This window comes from Channa argus, chromosome 19 (assembly GCF_033026475.1).
Source record: "Channa argus isolate prfri chromosome 19, Channa argus male v1.0, whole genome shotgun sequence".
NCBI lineage: Eukaryota > Metazoa > Chordata > Actinopteri > Anabantiformes > Channidae > Channa > Channa argus.
Genome location: NC_090215.1, coordinates 19,169,539 through 19,187,000, shown reverse-complemented (window position 1 = coordinate 19,187,000; position 17,462 = coordinate 19,169,539). Strand labels below are relative to the sequence as shown.

The window sequence follows — 17,462 nt, the reverse complement described above, 5'->3', positions numbered from 1 at the left end:
GATTATGTTTTTTTAAGTAAGTTAATTTGATTACACCAATTGTAAACATAAATGTAGACAGGTAGGCTAGTATTCGTTTTTAGGAGCACATTTTGAAACAACTACAAATCGCATCAATAAGACTACAAAAAGAGCGCCCGTGACGTCATCGTCCGACGACGGACCTAACACATGGATAAAATGTATTTCTATATTTTTTATTGGTTTGGAAGTGGTGAAAAAATCTAGTTCAGTAACAAACGGCTGTCAGGAAACAGATATTGACCGTATGCATACAACATCCGCGTGTGATGGTGGAAGAAAGTATCATTTCCAGTAATCATAAATTGCATCAGCCTTTGTGAAAGGACCCCATTTTTGTATTTGTTGGAATCACACAAGTAGCAAATCCAAAAATACATGTATGCATTATCCATCGTGTTAAACACCCGATATTTACTTCTATCCGTGTAAAAACGAAATCACGTTTGATTTAATAAATGGCTGTTGGGTGAAATGAATGAATAATTCTCCTCGTCTGATCTGGCATTCGCCGCAGTCGCCCTCCGTATTCCTTTTCATTCAAGATGGCGGGCGATGAGTCTGGTACAACTCTTGGTCAGCCTCACCTGTCCAAACAAGACCTTAGTTCTTTGGTAAGTGTCCAGTTCAATTGTTTTTATAGGTTTCTTAGTTAATGTCGACAGCTGCTGGTCCGTCGTTTTTCCAAAGCGGTTAAACGAAACGTAGTTACACGTCGTTAACTGTCGCCGGTGGTTCTTCGCCACCACCCGGCACACGACACCAGGCCAAGCAGGGCGGAGAGCTGAAACAGCCGTTTTCCTCCCAAGGAGGATTCGACTAAATGTTGTCACGAGTACTAAATGAGACGGATGGTTGAATGTATAACTTGTATTTACAGTCGTTCTATTTGCTTCAACGTATCTAGTGTTTCGCTGGTCCTCGTTGACTCATGCTAGCATCATTTGTCCGATCAAGTGAAGTCGGTGTAAATGTGAACAGGATTCGCAACGGATCCGAATAATCCTTCTATTACACAAACAACAGTTGTAAAAGACACCTGATTAAAACGTACGAGCTTTGTTTTGCGTTGTTTGAATCGTGTATTGATGAAAGGGGAGTGTTTATTTTCTACCCTCCCCAACTGCTCTTTTAGTTTACTGTGTTAATGTAAAGTCTGGTACCGGTGGGTCAGTATCAGCCAGTACCTGCACCCAATAATGATGTAGGTCAGTTAGGCACGAAGTGATGATGTACTGACTTTACCTGAAACGTGAGTGTCCGGCTCATGTTTACAGGATCAGTGTAGGACAGTGTTAGCATGTCTGCCAGAGTGCTGGCCTCCTTTGTTCCCGTTCATCTCTAGGGTTTAACAAAGGAATACGGGCTGCTATGGCTCCGAGCGAGAGCCAATGCAGTACTATGGTGTTTTTCAGTTTATCGGTCTAACGTGTTTTGTTCTCTCGGCAGAACGTGTCCACCCTGACACCTTTGTCTCCAGAGATCATCAGTAGGCAGGCCACCATCAATATTGGTATGGAAAACAGTCACAACTTGATCAAATCAAGTGTGAAAGTTGGGTTATACACAAGTAAAGGCTTTTTGTTTTGTTTTTAATTTTGTCCTCCTCTCTCTCAGGTACCATCGGTCATGTGGCCCATGGAAAGTCCACAGTAGTGAAAGCCATTTCTGGTGTACACACCGTCAGGTTCAAGAATGAGCTGGAGCGGAATATCACAATTAAATTGGGATATGCAAATGCGAAGGTACCGATGGAAACAGGCTGCTGTGTTTAACTGACCTTTGCGCCATTGCCAGAGTGATTTGTCATTTTTATAACGGTTTACATTTGCCGTGAGTTAAAGTAGAATAAAACCTTTAAGTGATGCCAGTGTATATATATTTTTTTTTTAAATCTGCTTGTAGTTGATCTCATTCGTAGAATCTGATAATTACTCCTGTGTGCTGTGTGTTGTAGATCTACAAGCTGGATGATCCCAGCTGTCCCAGGCCAGAGTGCTACAGGTCGTGTGGCAGCAGCACTCCTGATGAGTTTCCCACAGACATCCCCAGCACCAAAGGAAACTTTAAACTTGTCAGGTGAGGGGGAGAGAGAGAGAGAGATCGTGGCCACTAAGCATTGGTGAAGGCAGTTCAGTTTAGGGTGCATGTTATTAAACGTGTCAGTTTCACTGTAAAATCTTCAAATATTTGTCCATTTATTAGTGGAACTTTTTCTTTCTCTCAGACACGTGTCGTTTGTGGACTGTCCTGGTCACGACATTTTGATGGCAACTATGTTGAACGGAGCTGCTGTCATGGACGCAGCCCTCCTGCTGATTGGTAAGTCCCTAATTGCTTAAGACCCTTCAAGAGCCCAAACGTTGGTTTAAGTAATTTACTCCCAGTGTTGTTGAAAATTCAACTGAGTCTTGCTCTTGTCTGTCTTCTAGCGGGCAACGAGTCATGTCCTCAGCCCCAGACATCAGAGCATCTGGCAGCTATAGAGATCATGAAGCTGAAGCACATTCTCATCCTGCAGAACAAGATTGACCTGGTGAAAGAAAGCCAGGCAAAAGAGCAGTATGAGCAGATCCTCGCATTCGTACAGGGTTAGTCCACATCAACCTACATCGTCAAAAGAATTGGTCCATCGGGGATTCTTTCAAAATCTAAAGCAACTAATTGCCTTTTATTCGGAAACAATCACACAAAATATCTTTACCAAAACAACCTGTTTCTGTCCATCTGAGTATCTTTATCCGTTTTTGAAATGGTAACAGTTAATGAGTCCACTTTAAACATAACTGCACTTGAAAGTGTTCCACAGTGCCACATAATGTTGATCCAGAATTTTTACTTTGAGCTTCAATGGAATTTTCTTTACCTTGATTTATTTTTTAAATTTTTTTTTTCCCTTTAGAAGGTCGTCCACTAAGGTTTGTGTAATGTACTTCTTGCAGGCACAGTAGCAGAGGGTGCTCCCATCATTCCTATTTCAGCGCAGCTGAAGTACAACATTGAGGTGGTTTGTGAGTACATTGTCAAAAAGATCCCAGTGCCCATCAGAGACTTCACTTCTGAGCCCAGGCTCATTGGTAAGAACACTTTTTTTATGGCAATAAATGTTTTTTTTTTTTTTTGCTTTGTAAATGCAAAAACTGTGTTATAATGTCATCCACTTTGTGTGTTGCAGTCATCAGATCCTTTGATGTGAACAAGCCCGGCTGTGAAGTTGATGACCTGAAAGGAGGTGTGGCAGGAGGAAGTATTTTGAAGGGTGTGCTTAAGGTGAGCGTTGTCCTTGTTAACACCAAGAAGCAGCAGATGCTCAAACGTCAACATAACATTAACTTGGTTAAATAAAGCGGGGAAAAAATGTGAAATGTCCCCTGTTCACCTGGGACCATCATTTTCTAAAATCTCCTTGTTTTCTCTGTGTAACTTCCAGGTGGGTCAGGAGATAGAGGTGCGACCAGGTATCGTGTCTAAAGACCAAGAAGGAAAGCTCATGTGCAAACCCATCTTCTCCAAGATTGTCTCACTGTTTGCTGAGCACAATGACCTGCAGTATGCCGCACCTGGAGGCCTTATCGGTGAGCCCATGTTCATGTCTTAGCAGTCTTTATTAGTTACTGTGCCCTAATGAACCTCGCATTGACTTCTGACGTTTACACTCAGTCATTTGGGAGATACTTTCATCCAGATGCTTTTTATAATGGGATGGGGATGTTTCTGTTTCTTGAGACGTACTTATGAGATCTAAAAGAAGAAAAGGCCATTTCTGAGTTCATCTAAAGATTTCTGTTTTCAAAAGGTTTTTCCAAGGTTTAGTAGGTTGTTTAACTATCGTTGGATTACTGAGCTGAAGAACTTCGCTCAGGATCTTTTGCTGTGTAGCGTAGGAACCACCAGATGCTGAAAGTTAGAGTAGAGAGACCAAAGGACATACTCCCATGAAATAGTTTGAGCCAGTCTCAGAAAATATCATGGTTTTATTATTTATTATTCTGTTATTGTCAGTTATAACAACCTTAAAGGGATAAAAAAAAAAAAACAGGCTTTTTCCCCAGTGGTGGAGGAAGTATTTACCTTACATAGTATGTAACACTATAAAAGTAGTGTTAGTAGTAAAAAAATTAAAAATATTTAGGAGAAAATAATCATATTTAAATATTATCACAAAATGCACTTAAATGCGCACAAACACACACACTTATTTGAACAGGCTTAGTGTGTGTGTCTGTCCCTATGTCGGATGAACAGAAAATCAGTCCCAAGATCAACGTTCAGAACTGATGGTGAAAAACTGTTTTGTTTTTTTCATTTCATTTAGTTCTGGTAAACCACTGCTACTCTGTGTAAAGAGAATTATTAACAATTGACCTGAACAAACCCAAAAATATCTATTTAAGTGACATATTGTGTGTTTTGGTGCAGGTGTGGGCACTAAAATAGACCCGACACTGTGCCGTGCCGATCGTATGGTTGGTCAGGTGCTGGGTGCCGTCGGAGCACTGCCGGAGATCTTCACTGAACTGGAGATCTCCTATTTCCTGCTTAGGAGGCTGCTGGGAGTCCGCACAGAGGGAGACAAAAAGGCTGCCAAGGTAAGTAAGCTGTGCACCGTGCGATATATGGTGCAAAATCTTGGAAAAATAAGAGAAATGTGTCTTGAGCTGGTAATGTTGGTGACTTTGAGAAGACAGTGTGAGCAGGTCCTTAAAAAGGCTTGAATTTGAGGTATTGATATTCAACATTTTGAATCAGTAGCATTTAGTGCGTTTGTGTAGAGATGGTTTAAATACCTCAGTTGTTATTTTGAAATGGGTCTGTTGTATCCAGAAATCATGAAGTGTGTGTGTGTGTTTGTGTGCAGGTCCAGAAGCTGTCTAAGAACGAGGTGCTGATGGTGAACATCGGCTCATTATCGACAGGCGGAAGAGTCAGCGCTGTTAAGGCTGATCTGGCCAAGATCGTCCTCACCAACCCTGTCTGCACAGAAGTCGGAGAGAAGATTGCTCTGAGCCGACGTGTGGAGAAACACTGGCGGTAAGGATCACTGTGCTTTTTTCACATATTCACAAGTACGTCCCTCATTAAATCCTGCAAACGTAATGTATGATGTGATCAAGCTGGTTAGAAGGATTGAACAGATCTGATCTTTATTTGTCTTTTAGTTTTATTTTTTTTATTTGATTTTGTCTTTATCTTTATTCTTTATTTGTACAATGTTGCTCTTAAACAGGGCTTAAGCTGTGCAGTCTCTGCAAGTTTTATTAATCGTGTAGGTTGTGTCTTGTGCACTACACCTTCTTGATGCACATCACGCACCACCTTTATTTGCTCCGTACGATCAGTCGTGCACTGGAGCTGCCCCGGTCCCCCTTATCCCCTGACAAACCCACTTAACATTCAGACAAGATGAAAGCAGTCTCAACAGCAGCAAGAGAGGAAGGCAGCTTTACTTTGTACAATTCTGCTTAGAGTGACAGAATGTGAGAAGATGCAGAGATTGCATCAGTCTGTTCTGCTGTGAAGTTGAGTTTTGCATTGCAGCAGTCTAATCTCCAGACAGTTTTGACCACAACATGTAAAACACTCTTCAGACAATATTAAAATTGGCACAGCACGGTTTAGCACATGAGAAAAATCGGACCGTGCAACTGCTCAATTTGCAAACAGAATTTCTTACTTGCCAGAAGTCCACCAAATTGTCCCAAAGCCAGTCGGGTGGGAGATTGGCAGAACAAATGATCTGGACAGATTCTGAAATTTCTTGGGCATAACCGATGTGGGGGGGGGGGCTGAAACTTGTCTTAAGCTGATCTGTGTCTGCGCCACTTAAAGCAAGCAGAAACTTCTACAAGTTAAAAAATAAAACAGAACAGCTATGAATAAAATGAGAATCCCAGAATTCACAAATAGGAAAATGTGATTTAATTTATAATAAAACGTTTGGTACGGATGTGGGAATTCTGAGCCCTAATTCCACATATGACCCACTATGCATTTGTGTTGAACGTGAGTTTTCCCTATTGCCATGTATACATGATGTCTTCTTCATGCTAAGTTCTCATCAAACATAAACTTCCATATGTAAAGTTTAACGATTTATGTATTTTTCTTCTGTCCTGTGTTCGTCCCTGTCAGTCTTATCGGTTGGGGCCAGATTAGGAGGGGGGTGACCATCACACCCACAGTGGACGATGACTGAGGAAAACAAAACGTCCCGTCCGCTGGGAAACGCAACCATCTCACACTTCTTTGGCTTTTTTGTTTTGTTTAACCACGAGGAGGAAGGAAGGGAGCAGAACAGGACAAGACGCCTCCTCCCTCTGCACTGCTCTTCTTTCTCTGCAGTGACACCGGGAGGTTTGTGCTGCAGATGAAGAATAGCGGAGGAGGAAGTTCAGACTGTTAAAACAATCCTCCATTGAAGGTTCACCTGCTCTGAGTGAATCATCGTGTTTGTTCAGTACAGAAATGATCCTGTACTGTCCACAGATTTCAGCCACATTTAATAAAATACATTTGGAAGAAATGTGCTTGTCTTTGTGTCTGTCCAGTTGTTAATAAGAATTTATATTTTATATTGCTGCTACCTTTTACTCCTTTGATGGAATTATACTGTAAGTATGCAAAATACATAAAACCCCAGATGGTCGTCAGATAGTAGCTAATTTGCCAACTGACCAATTACTTTTTATTTCTTTTACTTTAATCCCCATTCGTTGTCCACAGTGAACAGTCAGGATTAAAGGGAACCTCAAACATCCGAGGGCCACTTAATGTTAACACACATCCTTCAGCTGGGTTCAGCAATTTCTAAATCTGAATCTGCTTCAGTAATTTAGCAGTTTGTAAATAATTATTTTCAAACAAAACGCCGGGTTTCGGGCCTGTTTTCTGATAATACGTAGGTAAACTTTCCATTGCAGTACTTTAACTTGTACCACAATATTACTCCACCGTGGTTTTTACACTCATACTTTAGTGAAACAAAAATTGATCCCTAAGCAACGTGATGCCAACGTTTACTAAAGGTGTTGTGGCACTTCCGGGATCCTCCACCTGATGAGCACCTGACGTGACGTCAAAGCCGGACCCGCGGAGACGTTAAAGAGTTTATTTGTTCCCCTAAAACCGCATCAGAGTTAGCGGAGGCTCCGGGGATGTGCAGGCTGCAGCTGATCTCACATCTCGGAGCTAATCGCTTCATACTTTCTCATCTTTTGTTCGATCCTTGACACCCGCTCATGGAGGCTGCAGGTAGGACGAGCTGCGCTGATGTGTGCGGTAAAAACAACGAAGCGATTTCTTTCTACTTCTACTTTCCAGCTTCTTCGTGTGTAGCCTCGGGTTTAGAGCCACTGATTGAACAATGATCTCCAACAAAGAATAAATGAGTTCAATAAAACAAATGTCGATAATTCTTCACGTGGACATGAATCACTTAAGAAAAGTTGACCTTTTTTAAAAGTGGAACAAATCCGGAGTAGAGCTGTACTTTAGTATTATCAACTTCATCCGTAGTGTTTTGTTTTTAAATACTTTCTTATTGAAATACTTGTACTGTTGGAGCATCTATTTATATAAACGACTATTTACCATTTATTTAGTTCTCTAACCTCTAAACACTGAAGTGGTACAATTTGTCTGTTGATTTATGGAGAATCTTGTAATTAAGTGACTTAATTCCTCACTTTACCTTTGTCACACATATTGTACATTCACAGTTCTGTGTTTTAAACCCCACTTGACTAAAGCCAGGTTTTCTAAAAACTGATAAGGTTGGAAGTGATAGAGAATAATACAGCCATTTTACATTATTACTTAAAAAATGAACTAGTTTTTAATATAAACACAATTTAAAAAAAAAATATTACCCCAACTTTTAATGTTTTAACTATGGTGTTTTAATGATTCACTTTTGATTAAATGTGGATGTTCGTGTGTTATTACCAGATGGACAGCGGGGCCGGGACGGCGGCACTCAGAGACGCTCCCCACTCGACCTCATCATGAGCCAGATCCGCAGGAAACGCACCGCCTCGGACAGGAAGCCGCTGAGACGCTTCCTGTCCCAGACCCCGGACCAATCAAAGATCCCAGAGGATGGCGAGGTGGAGAGCAGGGAGGACAGAGGAAAAACATCAGGTGAAAATGGAAGCTCGAGTCACAGAGAGAGTTAAAACGTGAAGACACAATAAAGCTGTTTGAATCTCGAATCGTGAACAGGTCATTCGCTGCCTCATCAGGCTGTGCGTGTGTGTGTGTGTGTGTGTGTGTGCTGCAGGTGTTGCAGAAGCAGCAGACGGCGAGCGAGACGTCGGCTGGGGTCGAGTGTGTGTTTTCCTGCAGAGGTTGGGGAAGAAGGCCGACAGCAGGAGCCTGAGTCTGGCTCATTGTGATCTGACGGCGACAGACCTGCTGGAACTAGGTGCAAACACTCACTTCAGATGCTTCCTTTGAATCTAGCATATTAAATACTAGAGCATTATAATATTTGCAGAGGTTTAATGTGACACTGGTGTGTACAGAGAATCCTGACAAAGCTTGTTTATCAAATATCAGCATAACTGATATCAGTTCATGTCTTTGTTCACTGATATCTGCAACCATGTCAAACCCCCACTGTAAAAATCAAAGTTCATGTTTTCAAGCTGCAAGTGTCCTCAGCAACAGTGAGGATGAAATAAAATCTGCAAAACCTGTGAATGAATAAGTTTACAGTGAAATAAATGATGCTAACTATCACATATTAGAGGAGGAGTCTCTGACAACTACTGTCCAACTGATGGCAGCACTTTTCTTGTGTCTCCTCCTCAGCAACATTGCTGCAGTGTCTCTCACAGCTGGAGGAGATGGACCTGTCATGGAACGAGTTGATTGGTGGAAGCTTGAAAGCGTTGACCAGTTACCTTCATCATGTCAGTGGGCTCAGGACCCTGAGGCTGTGCAGCTGTCGCCTGTCCCCTGATGACATCACTGCATTGGGTGGGCTGTGATGTTGGGTTTGAATAAAAGCCTTTTTTTTTCTTACAGCTGTTTCCTTTCAGGTGTCTCCACAGTGAATCATGTGCCTCCATCTAACTCTGTCCTCTGCATCCTCTTCTCTCACACCAACTAACTTCATGTCCTCCCTCACTACATCCATAAATCTCCTCTTTGCTCTTCCTCTGGACCTCCTGCCTGGCAGCTCAGCATCCTTCTTCCAATATATTCACGGTTTCTCCTCTGAACATGTCCAAACCACCTCAATCCTCTCTAACTTTATCTCCAACACATCTCCCTTGCTTTCTCTAAATCTACAAAGACACAATGCAACTCCCTCTGACCTTCTCTGTACTTCTCCATCAGCATCCTCAAAGCAAATGCTGTTGTTCTCTTTCTAGGCATGAAACCATATTGCTGCTCACAGATGTTCACCTCTGCCCTTAGCCGAGCTTCCACTACTCTTTCCCACAACTTCATTGTTTGGCTCATCAGCTTTATTCCTCTGTAGTTGCTACAGCTCTGTTCATCTCCCTGGTTCTTAAAAATGGGCACCAGTACACTTCTTCCTCCAGTCCTCAGCATCCTCTCACTCTCCAAGATCTTGTTAAACAAAGTCAGAAACTCTACTGCCACCTCTCCTAGACACTTCCAGACCTCCACAGTGGTTTCAGCTTCTTAACAGTAAAAGTTGCTGGATTTCTTTAACAGTTTTCTGTCCAAGGGAGCAAACAATTATTTAAAACCTGATTCAGAAATGACACTAAATTAATCGTGTCCCCAGCTTCAGCTCCTACAATACGGGATATGTTTTGGAATATTGGATGAATATATGTACCTTTTAAAAAATCCTTACCTTACATATGTATATCAAAAGCCACATTTGAGTCACATTGAAATAATGCCATAGAATTTATATTAGTTTTTTAAGATCATATACACAAAACAATTAATTGGTTAATCATGAAATCTTCAGACAAAACCATCTATGTCCTTTTTTTTTGTTTTTGTTTTTTTGCAGGTGAAGCTCTCAGCTGCATCCCTTTTTTGGAAATCCTCGATTTGTCCTGGAACGGTGGCGTCGGTGGCGGAGGATTGCAGTGCCTGCTGGGTAAACTTCCTCCACGACTGAGGGAGCTTCACCTGGTGGCCTGCCAGCTCACTGCAGCGGATGCTACTGTACTGGGTACTCACTGCGACTAGTATTCAGCCCTTTTAGTGAAGTAAAAGCCGAAGTACTATGATTTAAAAACTCAAGTTCTGCAGTCAACAGAAACTTAGAGAATCAAAGTAAAAGTAGTCAAATTACCAGAGCTCGCTTACAAAATAATGTGTATTTTTGTTATTGGATTGAAATTTGTCAAGTATTGTGTAGTTGACTCATTTTAATTCATTTAACTGTTGCAAGTTTTTTACATTTAGTCCCATCTAAACATCTAATAATATACTGTATTATGGGTTAGGAGTATTCATCTGAATCTGCATGGTACAGTTTGCACAGCTGTCAGATTAAGAAAAACTAAAATGTGTCAGAAAATTAAAGTAAAGACAAAATTAAAGTAAAAGTACCTGAAAACTGAGTTAAAGTAAATGTGCTTCACATGTTCTTGTTGCAGTCTGACAGAGTTTCTACATAAATGCTGTGTTTCTCCTCCTCTGTGTTATGGTTGGCTCCCTCAGGAGCGATGGTGTCAGCTCTGCCCAAACTCAGTGTGCTGGACGCCTCCTGTAACCCTCAGCTCACACAGCCGGTCGGCCCCGGCGGCTTCAGAGAGCTGGCTGCTGCTCTCGCTCATGCAACCGCCCTCACTGTGCTTCGATTTCAGGCCTGTGGGCTGACGACGGACTGTCTTGATGCTCTCGGTAGGAGCTTTACCGCTGGATAATAGTTAACATATATTATTGACCAGGTTGTATTTTACAGGAAGCTTATTTTAGCTTTTAGCTTATAAATTCAGGTTTCACTGTGCCATTCCAGGTGGTTCGCTCCGCTTCCTCGCCTCGATGCGAGAGTTGGACCTGTCCTGTAACAAAGGCCTGTCTGGAGGACTGAACTGCCTCACAGTACACCTGTCTCACCTCACACACCTGGAGAGCCTCGACCTTCATCTGAGCTGTCTCACATGTGCTGATTTAGAGGCCCTGAGTGAGTCTGTCTGAATCGCAAAAATCAGTTTCCATGTAGACGAAAGTGATGAGACGATCTGAAGACACCTGCAGCAGTCATGTGATTTGTTGTCTCCAGTCCAGGTGCTCCCCTCTCTGATGGCGCTGACGGAGCTTGATGTGTCGTCCAATAAGGAGGTGGGAGCCGTCGTCCACCCGCTGGTGACCACGCTCCCTCTGACACAGATGAGGCGGCTGCCGCTCAACAGCTGCAGCCTCAGCGAGGAGTCCTACACAGCCCTGGGTACACACACACACACACACACACACACACACACACACTTTATTTTGGAGGGGCTGGAGAAACAGAAGCTTATAAATCATTTTCAAACGCTGGGCCTGGTGTGGCACTTAGCAGCAGTTTAAGGGAATTTGTGGCACATTTTCTGGTCAAACTCTAGAGTTTGATTTTGGCAGCTCTGCCCAGTATCATCCTCTATTCTAACACCTGACAGTGAAACAAGACCGACAGTAGCTGGAATCAGGGATGTTTAACACCTTCACCTTCTTGTCATGGAGTAGTTTTGGGTTTTCTGCCTTCTGACAGCAGTGTCAGATACTCAAATACTCATATTACACATCTGTAAATGAAACCTTCCTACAAATGAAGTGTAATAGAAACCTTATCTAAGCATTTCACGGGTCTGAAACAAGCAATTTACAACACATTTGAGCAGTAAAGAGTCTGAAGCTGATATAAAACACCTATGTGAATAATGATGATTTCGTGAGTTTGATGCCTGATAAACTTCTGACATATTTTCATTTTTTTTGCTTCTTCTAAATGAAAGAAATGTTGAATCTCTGGATTGCTATACATTTTCATTGAATTGGACTGAAGTCAAAATGGTTAAAAATGTGATATAGAGCCTTGAAGTGTGTGTGTGTGTGTGTGTGTGTGTGTGTGTGTGTGTGTGTGTGTGTGTGTGTGTGTGTGTGTGTGTGTGTGTGTGTGTGTGTGTGTGTGTGTGTGTGTGTGTGTGTGTGTGTGTGTGTGTGTGTGTGTGTGTGTGTGTGTGTAAGCCCTGGTGGTGCCGTACCTCCGCAGTGTGAATGTCTCCTGGTGCAAAGTGGTCAGCGGGCGTTTAGCTCTGCTGTTGGATGCTTTGCCATCAGTCATCCTGGAGCTTCATCTCAGCAGCTGTGAGCTCACCACTGACGACCTACGTCACCTCGGTAAATCTCACAATCTCAGTACTGTACCAAAATCCACTAAAACACAAATTTACCTCATCTACTTTACACAACAAGGGCGATTATCAAAGTGAAGACCAAATCTTTTGAGTCGTATGTATAATTGTTGAAGACAAGGAAAAGACATAAACATGAACAGTAACCCTTTTGGAAAAATGTGAAATGACAATAACCAATAATAAACCAGTAAAGTGAGCAGTAAAAAACACAACTAAAAGTACAATATAAAAATTACAAAAGTATTTGGAGATGTAAAAAAAAAAATGTCCACACTGTACAAACAGTCACGTCCTGTGATCCGTCTCTGTCCCGTGCAGCTGCAGTGTGCAGACGAGGCTGTCTGTCCTCCCTGCGTCTGCTGGATCTCTCCTACAATGGCTCTGTGGGTGATGAAGGGTGGGCCGCCCTGTTTGCGGCAGGAGGTCTGGGCTCGCTGGAGGAAGTGGACCTCAGCCTGCGGCCTTCGAGCTCCGCCTCCTGCTCAGCCTGGATGCCGGAGTTGCTCTGCGCTCTGCCTCGACTGCCGGCGCTGACCCGGCTGTCGGCGCAGCGATGGACGATTAGCTCCCAGGATCGACAGCAGCTGAACCACTGCCTGAGGAAGAGGAGCGTCCTGGTGGATTGGGATCTAGACACTACACTTAAACATCAGGAGAGTCCAGAGGAGTAGAGGTCAAATGTCATGAAGCTACACTTAGAGACATTCCCAGCATTTATTGTATGCATTTGTTCCAAATCATTCACACATACAGCACATGAAAAACTGTTGATATTTTTTTCAAATGTCCAAAAAGTTTTGAACAAAAACTCTCCAGATTTTATCAATACAATTACAGAGTTATGACACTGTTGTTACGTAACCTGATGTGATATGTTTTGTTTCAAAAACATGATTGACATAATTCACATTCATGTTTCCTAGCAACCTATTCCCAGCTTTCGAACAAAAGAAGCTGCTGAGGAAGAGCTTTCTTCACTTTCTGTTGGTGATCTTACCACTGAACACGTGGCCTCAGCTCATTTTTATAAGTTAATTCACTGCGATTTGCTCTAAAAGGAACACTCAATTATCACAGTTATCAAGTTTATCAAGTTTTTTAAATCGTCGTGCACTCAACAGTTGGAACTGTTTCACATGTATCCACAATGTATTTTCACAAACTTAAGCCCTTAAATACGTGAGCCTTACATTCAATTGCAAATAAAGATCTCAGGATGCAAATTTTCTTTTTTGGACACATTTATTTAAAGACGTCTCATTCAGAAACTCGACTCTAAGTTTTTCGTTTCCACGTTCCATCAGGTTTTAAATCTTGGTGTGTTGTTGGATTTCTGAGCCTGTGCAGCTGTATGGTGTCTCCTCACACTGTGGAAGACCTCTGCGAGGAACACGTGACCGTCCACCTCGTACGCGCTGACGTCTGTCTGCTCTGGCAGCAGGCGGCCGCTGGATATCAGCTCGCTGAAGGCCTGAAAGAGAAGAATTTTCCATTTCATAGATTATGTCAGTTTATGTGCTGTAGTTCATCAAGATGTTACCTGGCAGACCGGCTCCTCCAGGTGGTTTCCCCAGATGTAGATGTGGGACAGGGATGTCTTAGCTTTCCTAGCCCGAGCTAAAGCCAGTAAACCCTCAGTCCCAATGTTGTTACTCTTGACAGACAGCCTGAAGGACAGAGACAGTGTTAGTAAGTTACAGGTACGTGCTTGCACAGTCGAGATGATTGAGTGATGTGCGGCCCAGGACCTTCGGGCTCATTGGGTAAAGGAAATGATTTCACAGGAATTTATTTTCTATTCTCCTTACTTAGGCTCAGTCTTCCACTGTTTTCTTTTTAAGTACTGCAAACTTTCTCTTCAGGGTTCTAAAGTCCTTAAAGCATCTGAATATCTACATTTTGACTCCGAGCTTCCAAATATATCCAGAAAACAAAAAAAGATCTCAGGCTCATGAACCTGTATAGATTTAGTGAAATCTCTATACTTCAGGCCTCTAATAATCCTTTGTGTTGATGATGTAAAAGTTGGATATTTAAACATCTTAAAAAAGTGGAACTTTGGAACTCTGTGGATTTGAAGGTGAGGGTTGAGCCAATTTTAAAGTTCTGTTTAATAAAACAGCCCTTTAACTTTTCATTAACTGCTTAATGTTGTCATGTGTGAGTGCGTGAGCCTCACTCTGTCAGGATGCAGCCTGGCGAGGTGATGGCTTGACTCAAATACAAAGCACCTTCATCTTCGATCCGATTGAACGACAGATCTACTATCTCCAGAGTCCGGTTCCGCTTCAGCATCTCAGAAAGGTGGAATGCGCCATCACGACTCACTCGGTTACTGCAGACAAACACAGGCTGTCAGCGGTGAAACGTGCCGATGTTTGGACGCGCTGGGTGTGAGGGGACGCTCGTGCTCGTACCAGTGCAGGTCCAGGTAACGCAGGCCGTGATTAAGCCGGAGGCCTTCAGCCAGCCTCTCCATCCCAGTGTCGGTCAACCCCATCTTCCCCAGGTGGAGCTCCACCAGGCTGCTGTTCACCACCAGCATCTCAGAGAAGTGCACCAGGCACTCGTCCTGGGAGACAAACAGGTTCAGGTCAGAGTCCTACATCTGTCTGTCTTGTGTTGTCACAGAAACGGAGGAACACGGCACCAAACCAAATCCAGCTCTTAAATGTTCTGTGTGATTTCAGGGTTAAGGTCGCAGCGTGAGTTTGTACCTGATGGCTGAAGAGCAGCGGTCGGCTGATGTCGAGAGAGCGAAGGCTCTTGTTGCTTTTCAACACAATGGCGAATGCGATCACACTCTGAGTGGCCTGAAGGTAACACAAGGCAAATGCATTTATTTACTGTAGAACATATTGAATAATAAAAAAAGAACTTTCTGTTCCTTTGGTTTCTAATGTAATAAAGTATTTAATACAAGCAAAATATTGGATTTTTGTACAACAAGAAATCTTTAAAATGTTATAAAAACTGGACATAACGGCTTTGTGTCTAAACTTTAGTGAAATATTGGGCACTTTCACCTTTTCAGGCTCCTAAATAACTAATAAATTAGTCAAATTTAGGTATTTTTGTTTACATTTTGCTACAAGTTACTACACACGGTGTCATTATGATGTCAGTAACCAGCCTGACCACCAATACTCTGTGTGTGTGTGTGTGTGTGTGTGTGTGTGTGTGTGTGTGTGTGTGTGTGTGTGTTTACCAGGTCACAGTCAGCCAGCTCCAGCTCCTGCAGAGTGCTGTTCACCTGCAGCATGCTGGCCAGGTGCATGGCTCCTCTGTTCCCGACCTTGTTACCTGACAGCGTGAGGGAGATCAGGCTGCTGTTACCCTGTAGGCGAGAGCAACACAATGGGGATGATATTATTATTATTAAAACGATTATGAATTTCAAAAGAGAGAGTGTGGAAGGCCCACCAGTGAGAAATAAACACAGCAGATATTAAACGTTATTAGAGAAAGATTTTCATGGGGACAAGAGTTCAGCATCCGGCTGTGACAAATACTACAGACCAAGTGTGGATTTGTTCGCATTAAAAGCATAATAAGTAAGTAGGTAGTGTGTGTGTGTGTGTGTGTGTGTGTGTGTGTGTGCGTGTGTGTGTGTGTGTGAGAGAGAGAGAGAGGGAGGCGTGAACCTGCAGGCTCTTGGCGAGGACTTCAGCTCCATCTGTCTGTATGTTGTTGAACATCAGGTCCAGAGAGCACAGAGCTGAATTCTCTTCCTGAACAATGAAATTATACAGTTCAACAACTACAACACAAATTACATGACATATGTCAAATGTCTTGGGCTGTAACAGTAAACACCACAGTCCCAGTTAAGGTTTCCTTCCTTTTTTAACCCTTAACACGACTCTATCCAATGGGACAACTCAATTGTTGTGCCCTTACGGTCAAAAAGCGGATCACGTGCTTTAGTGTTACTAAATGTCTGACTGTCTGATTGTCATAGTCAATGAAATATCCCACATTACCCACCTGTAAGAGGTCAGCAAGGTGTACAACCGCTGCATCTGTTATGTTATTGTACTGCAAATGAAGACCTGCTGACATAACAAAGGTTAAAATAGTCACAAGCATCCTAGTTTAGAGTTCGCTGAATCGAGCTGCTCACCTCTCACACGCTTGCTTTGCAGACATTTAGAGAGAACGCGGACGTCTTCATCATTAAGCCTCTGAATTTGTCTCAGTCTGTTGTTTCCTGGCAGTTTTAAGTCAAAACTTCTGCCAAACACAAAACAGAATTTTATTGATTGTATAATCAGATGATGCCTAGTACTGCACAAGCTTATTTAGCCTAATTTCTGCAAAAATAAATTGAAACAATCTGTGATCTATGACCTATGTTTTTAGTTGTTTTCTCAAATTAGCTGCATGTAAATTAAACTAGCAATGTAAGGGTATTAAAGTTTATTGTTGCACTTAGCTGAAGGGGCCGTATCACACTTTTAAGAGCTGCATCATAGGCAAAAATAATAATAATAATAATCAGAACTAAATTTATTGTTTTTTTTTAAATTATTTTACAAGCTTCTCAAATGTGATTGTATACTTTATTTCACTTTTGGTAGCATCTTCTAAACAGGTGTCAAGTGAAATAACGCTGCCTTTAAAATGTGACAGACCTTGAAGGCACCATTAAGTCCAACAGCTCGTTTTATTTTTCTTCGAAGCTAAAATGAAAATGTACCTTTGGCCACTTACCCAGTTAACGTCGACTCCTTCAAAACCCCCAAAATGTGTGGATTTATTTGGGTCTGGTGTTCTGCGCAGACAGCTTCGTAAAACGAAGAAAGCTTTTCGTTATCTAGCATCTTGTCTAAGGCAAAGTTTGGGTTTCTATGGTAACGAGTGAGGACAGCGTCTCGTCGAGGACAAAAAGACTTTCTTTGACGTTTTACACGAGGATCAGGTTAATATTTAGCCAAGATTTATTAGTATGTTATTGTCAGCTTTCCACGTTTAATAGCATTTATGACACGGACGAGTTGGAACCAGTTCCCCAAGTTGTGTTTCCTTGTTTCAACTTGTGTCCTGTCAAAATAATGGGCTGGCCGCCATTTTTGTTTTGATTCATAAACAACTTGAGGAATTGGT

General features: G+C 42.3%; 3 protein-coding genes across 7 annotated transcripts; 2 read left to right on the top strand and 1 right to left on the bottom strand.

Annotated features, from left to right (window-relative positions):
- The first annotated feature begins 481 nt into the window (after nt 1-481).
- On the top strand, nt 482-6,544 carry eif2s3 (eukaryotic translation initiation factor 2, subunit 3 gamma). Its single transcript, XM_067486062.1, has 12 exons — nt 482-635; nt 1,471-1,534; nt 1,639-1,766; nt 1,979-2,100; nt 2,249-2,343; nt 2,454-2,612; nt 2,964-3,098; nt 3,197-3,291; nt 3,452-3,596; nt 4,441-4,610; nt 4,880-5,052; nt 6,154-6,544. The coding sequence occupies exons 1-12, from the start codon at nt 567-569 to the stop codon at nt 6,215-6,217; spliced, it is 1,419 nt and encodes a 472-aa protein (XP_067342163.1). The 5' UTR covers nt 482-566; the 3' UTR covers nt 6,218-6,544.
- Nucleotides 6,545-7,073: 529 nt separating this feature from the next.
- Nucleotides 7,074-13,562, top strand: lrrc31 (leucine rich repeat containing 31). 2 transcript variants are annotated; one of them, XM_067486854.1, is made up of 10 exons: nt 7,074-7,299; nt 7,969-8,160; nt 8,300-8,443; nt 8,833-9,000; nt 10,019-10,183; nt 10,678-10,860; nt 10,976-11,143; nt 11,243-11,407; nt 12,187-12,339; nt 12,675-13,562. In XM_067486854.1, exons 1-10 carry the CDS (start codon nt 7,260-7,262, stop codon nt 13,025-13,027), a joined length of 1,731 nt encoding a protein of 576 aa, XP_067342955.1. In that variant the 5' UTR covers nt 7,074-7,259; the 3' UTR covers nt 13,028-13,562. The 2 variants fall into 2 exon arrangements, with proteins under 2 accessions (XP_067342955.1, XP_067342956.1); XM_067486855.1 differs by having other exon boundaries at nt 7,074-7,272; nt 12,675-13,560.
- A 94-nt stretch (nt 13,563-13,656) lies between these two features.
- lrrc34 (leucine rich repeat containing 34) lies at nt 13,657-17,347 on the bottom strand. 4 transcript variants are annotated; one of them, XM_067486858.1, is made up of 10 exons: nt 17,070-17,347; nt 16,480-16,586; nt 16,344-16,411; nt 16,001-16,087; nt 15,565-15,693; nt 15,074-15,169; nt 14,774-14,928; nt 14,536-14,691; nt 13,897-14,023; nt 13,657-13,827 (listed from the first exon to the last, which is right to left on the bottom strand). In XM_067486858.1, exons 1-10 carry the CDS (start codon nt 17,177-17,179, stop codon nt 13,657-13,659), a joined length of 1,206 nt encoding a protein of 401 aa, XP_067342959.1. In that variant the 5' UTR covers nt 17,180-17,347. The 4 variants fall into 4 exon arrangements, with proteins under 4 accessions (XP_067342959.1, XP_067342960.1, XP_067342957.1 ...); XM_067486859.1 differs by having other exon boundaries at nt 16,344-16,408; nt 17,070-17,346; XM_067486856.1 differs by having other exon boundaries at nt 16,480-16,589; nt 17,070-17,345.
- Nucleotides 17,348-17,462: the final 115 nt, after the last annotated feature.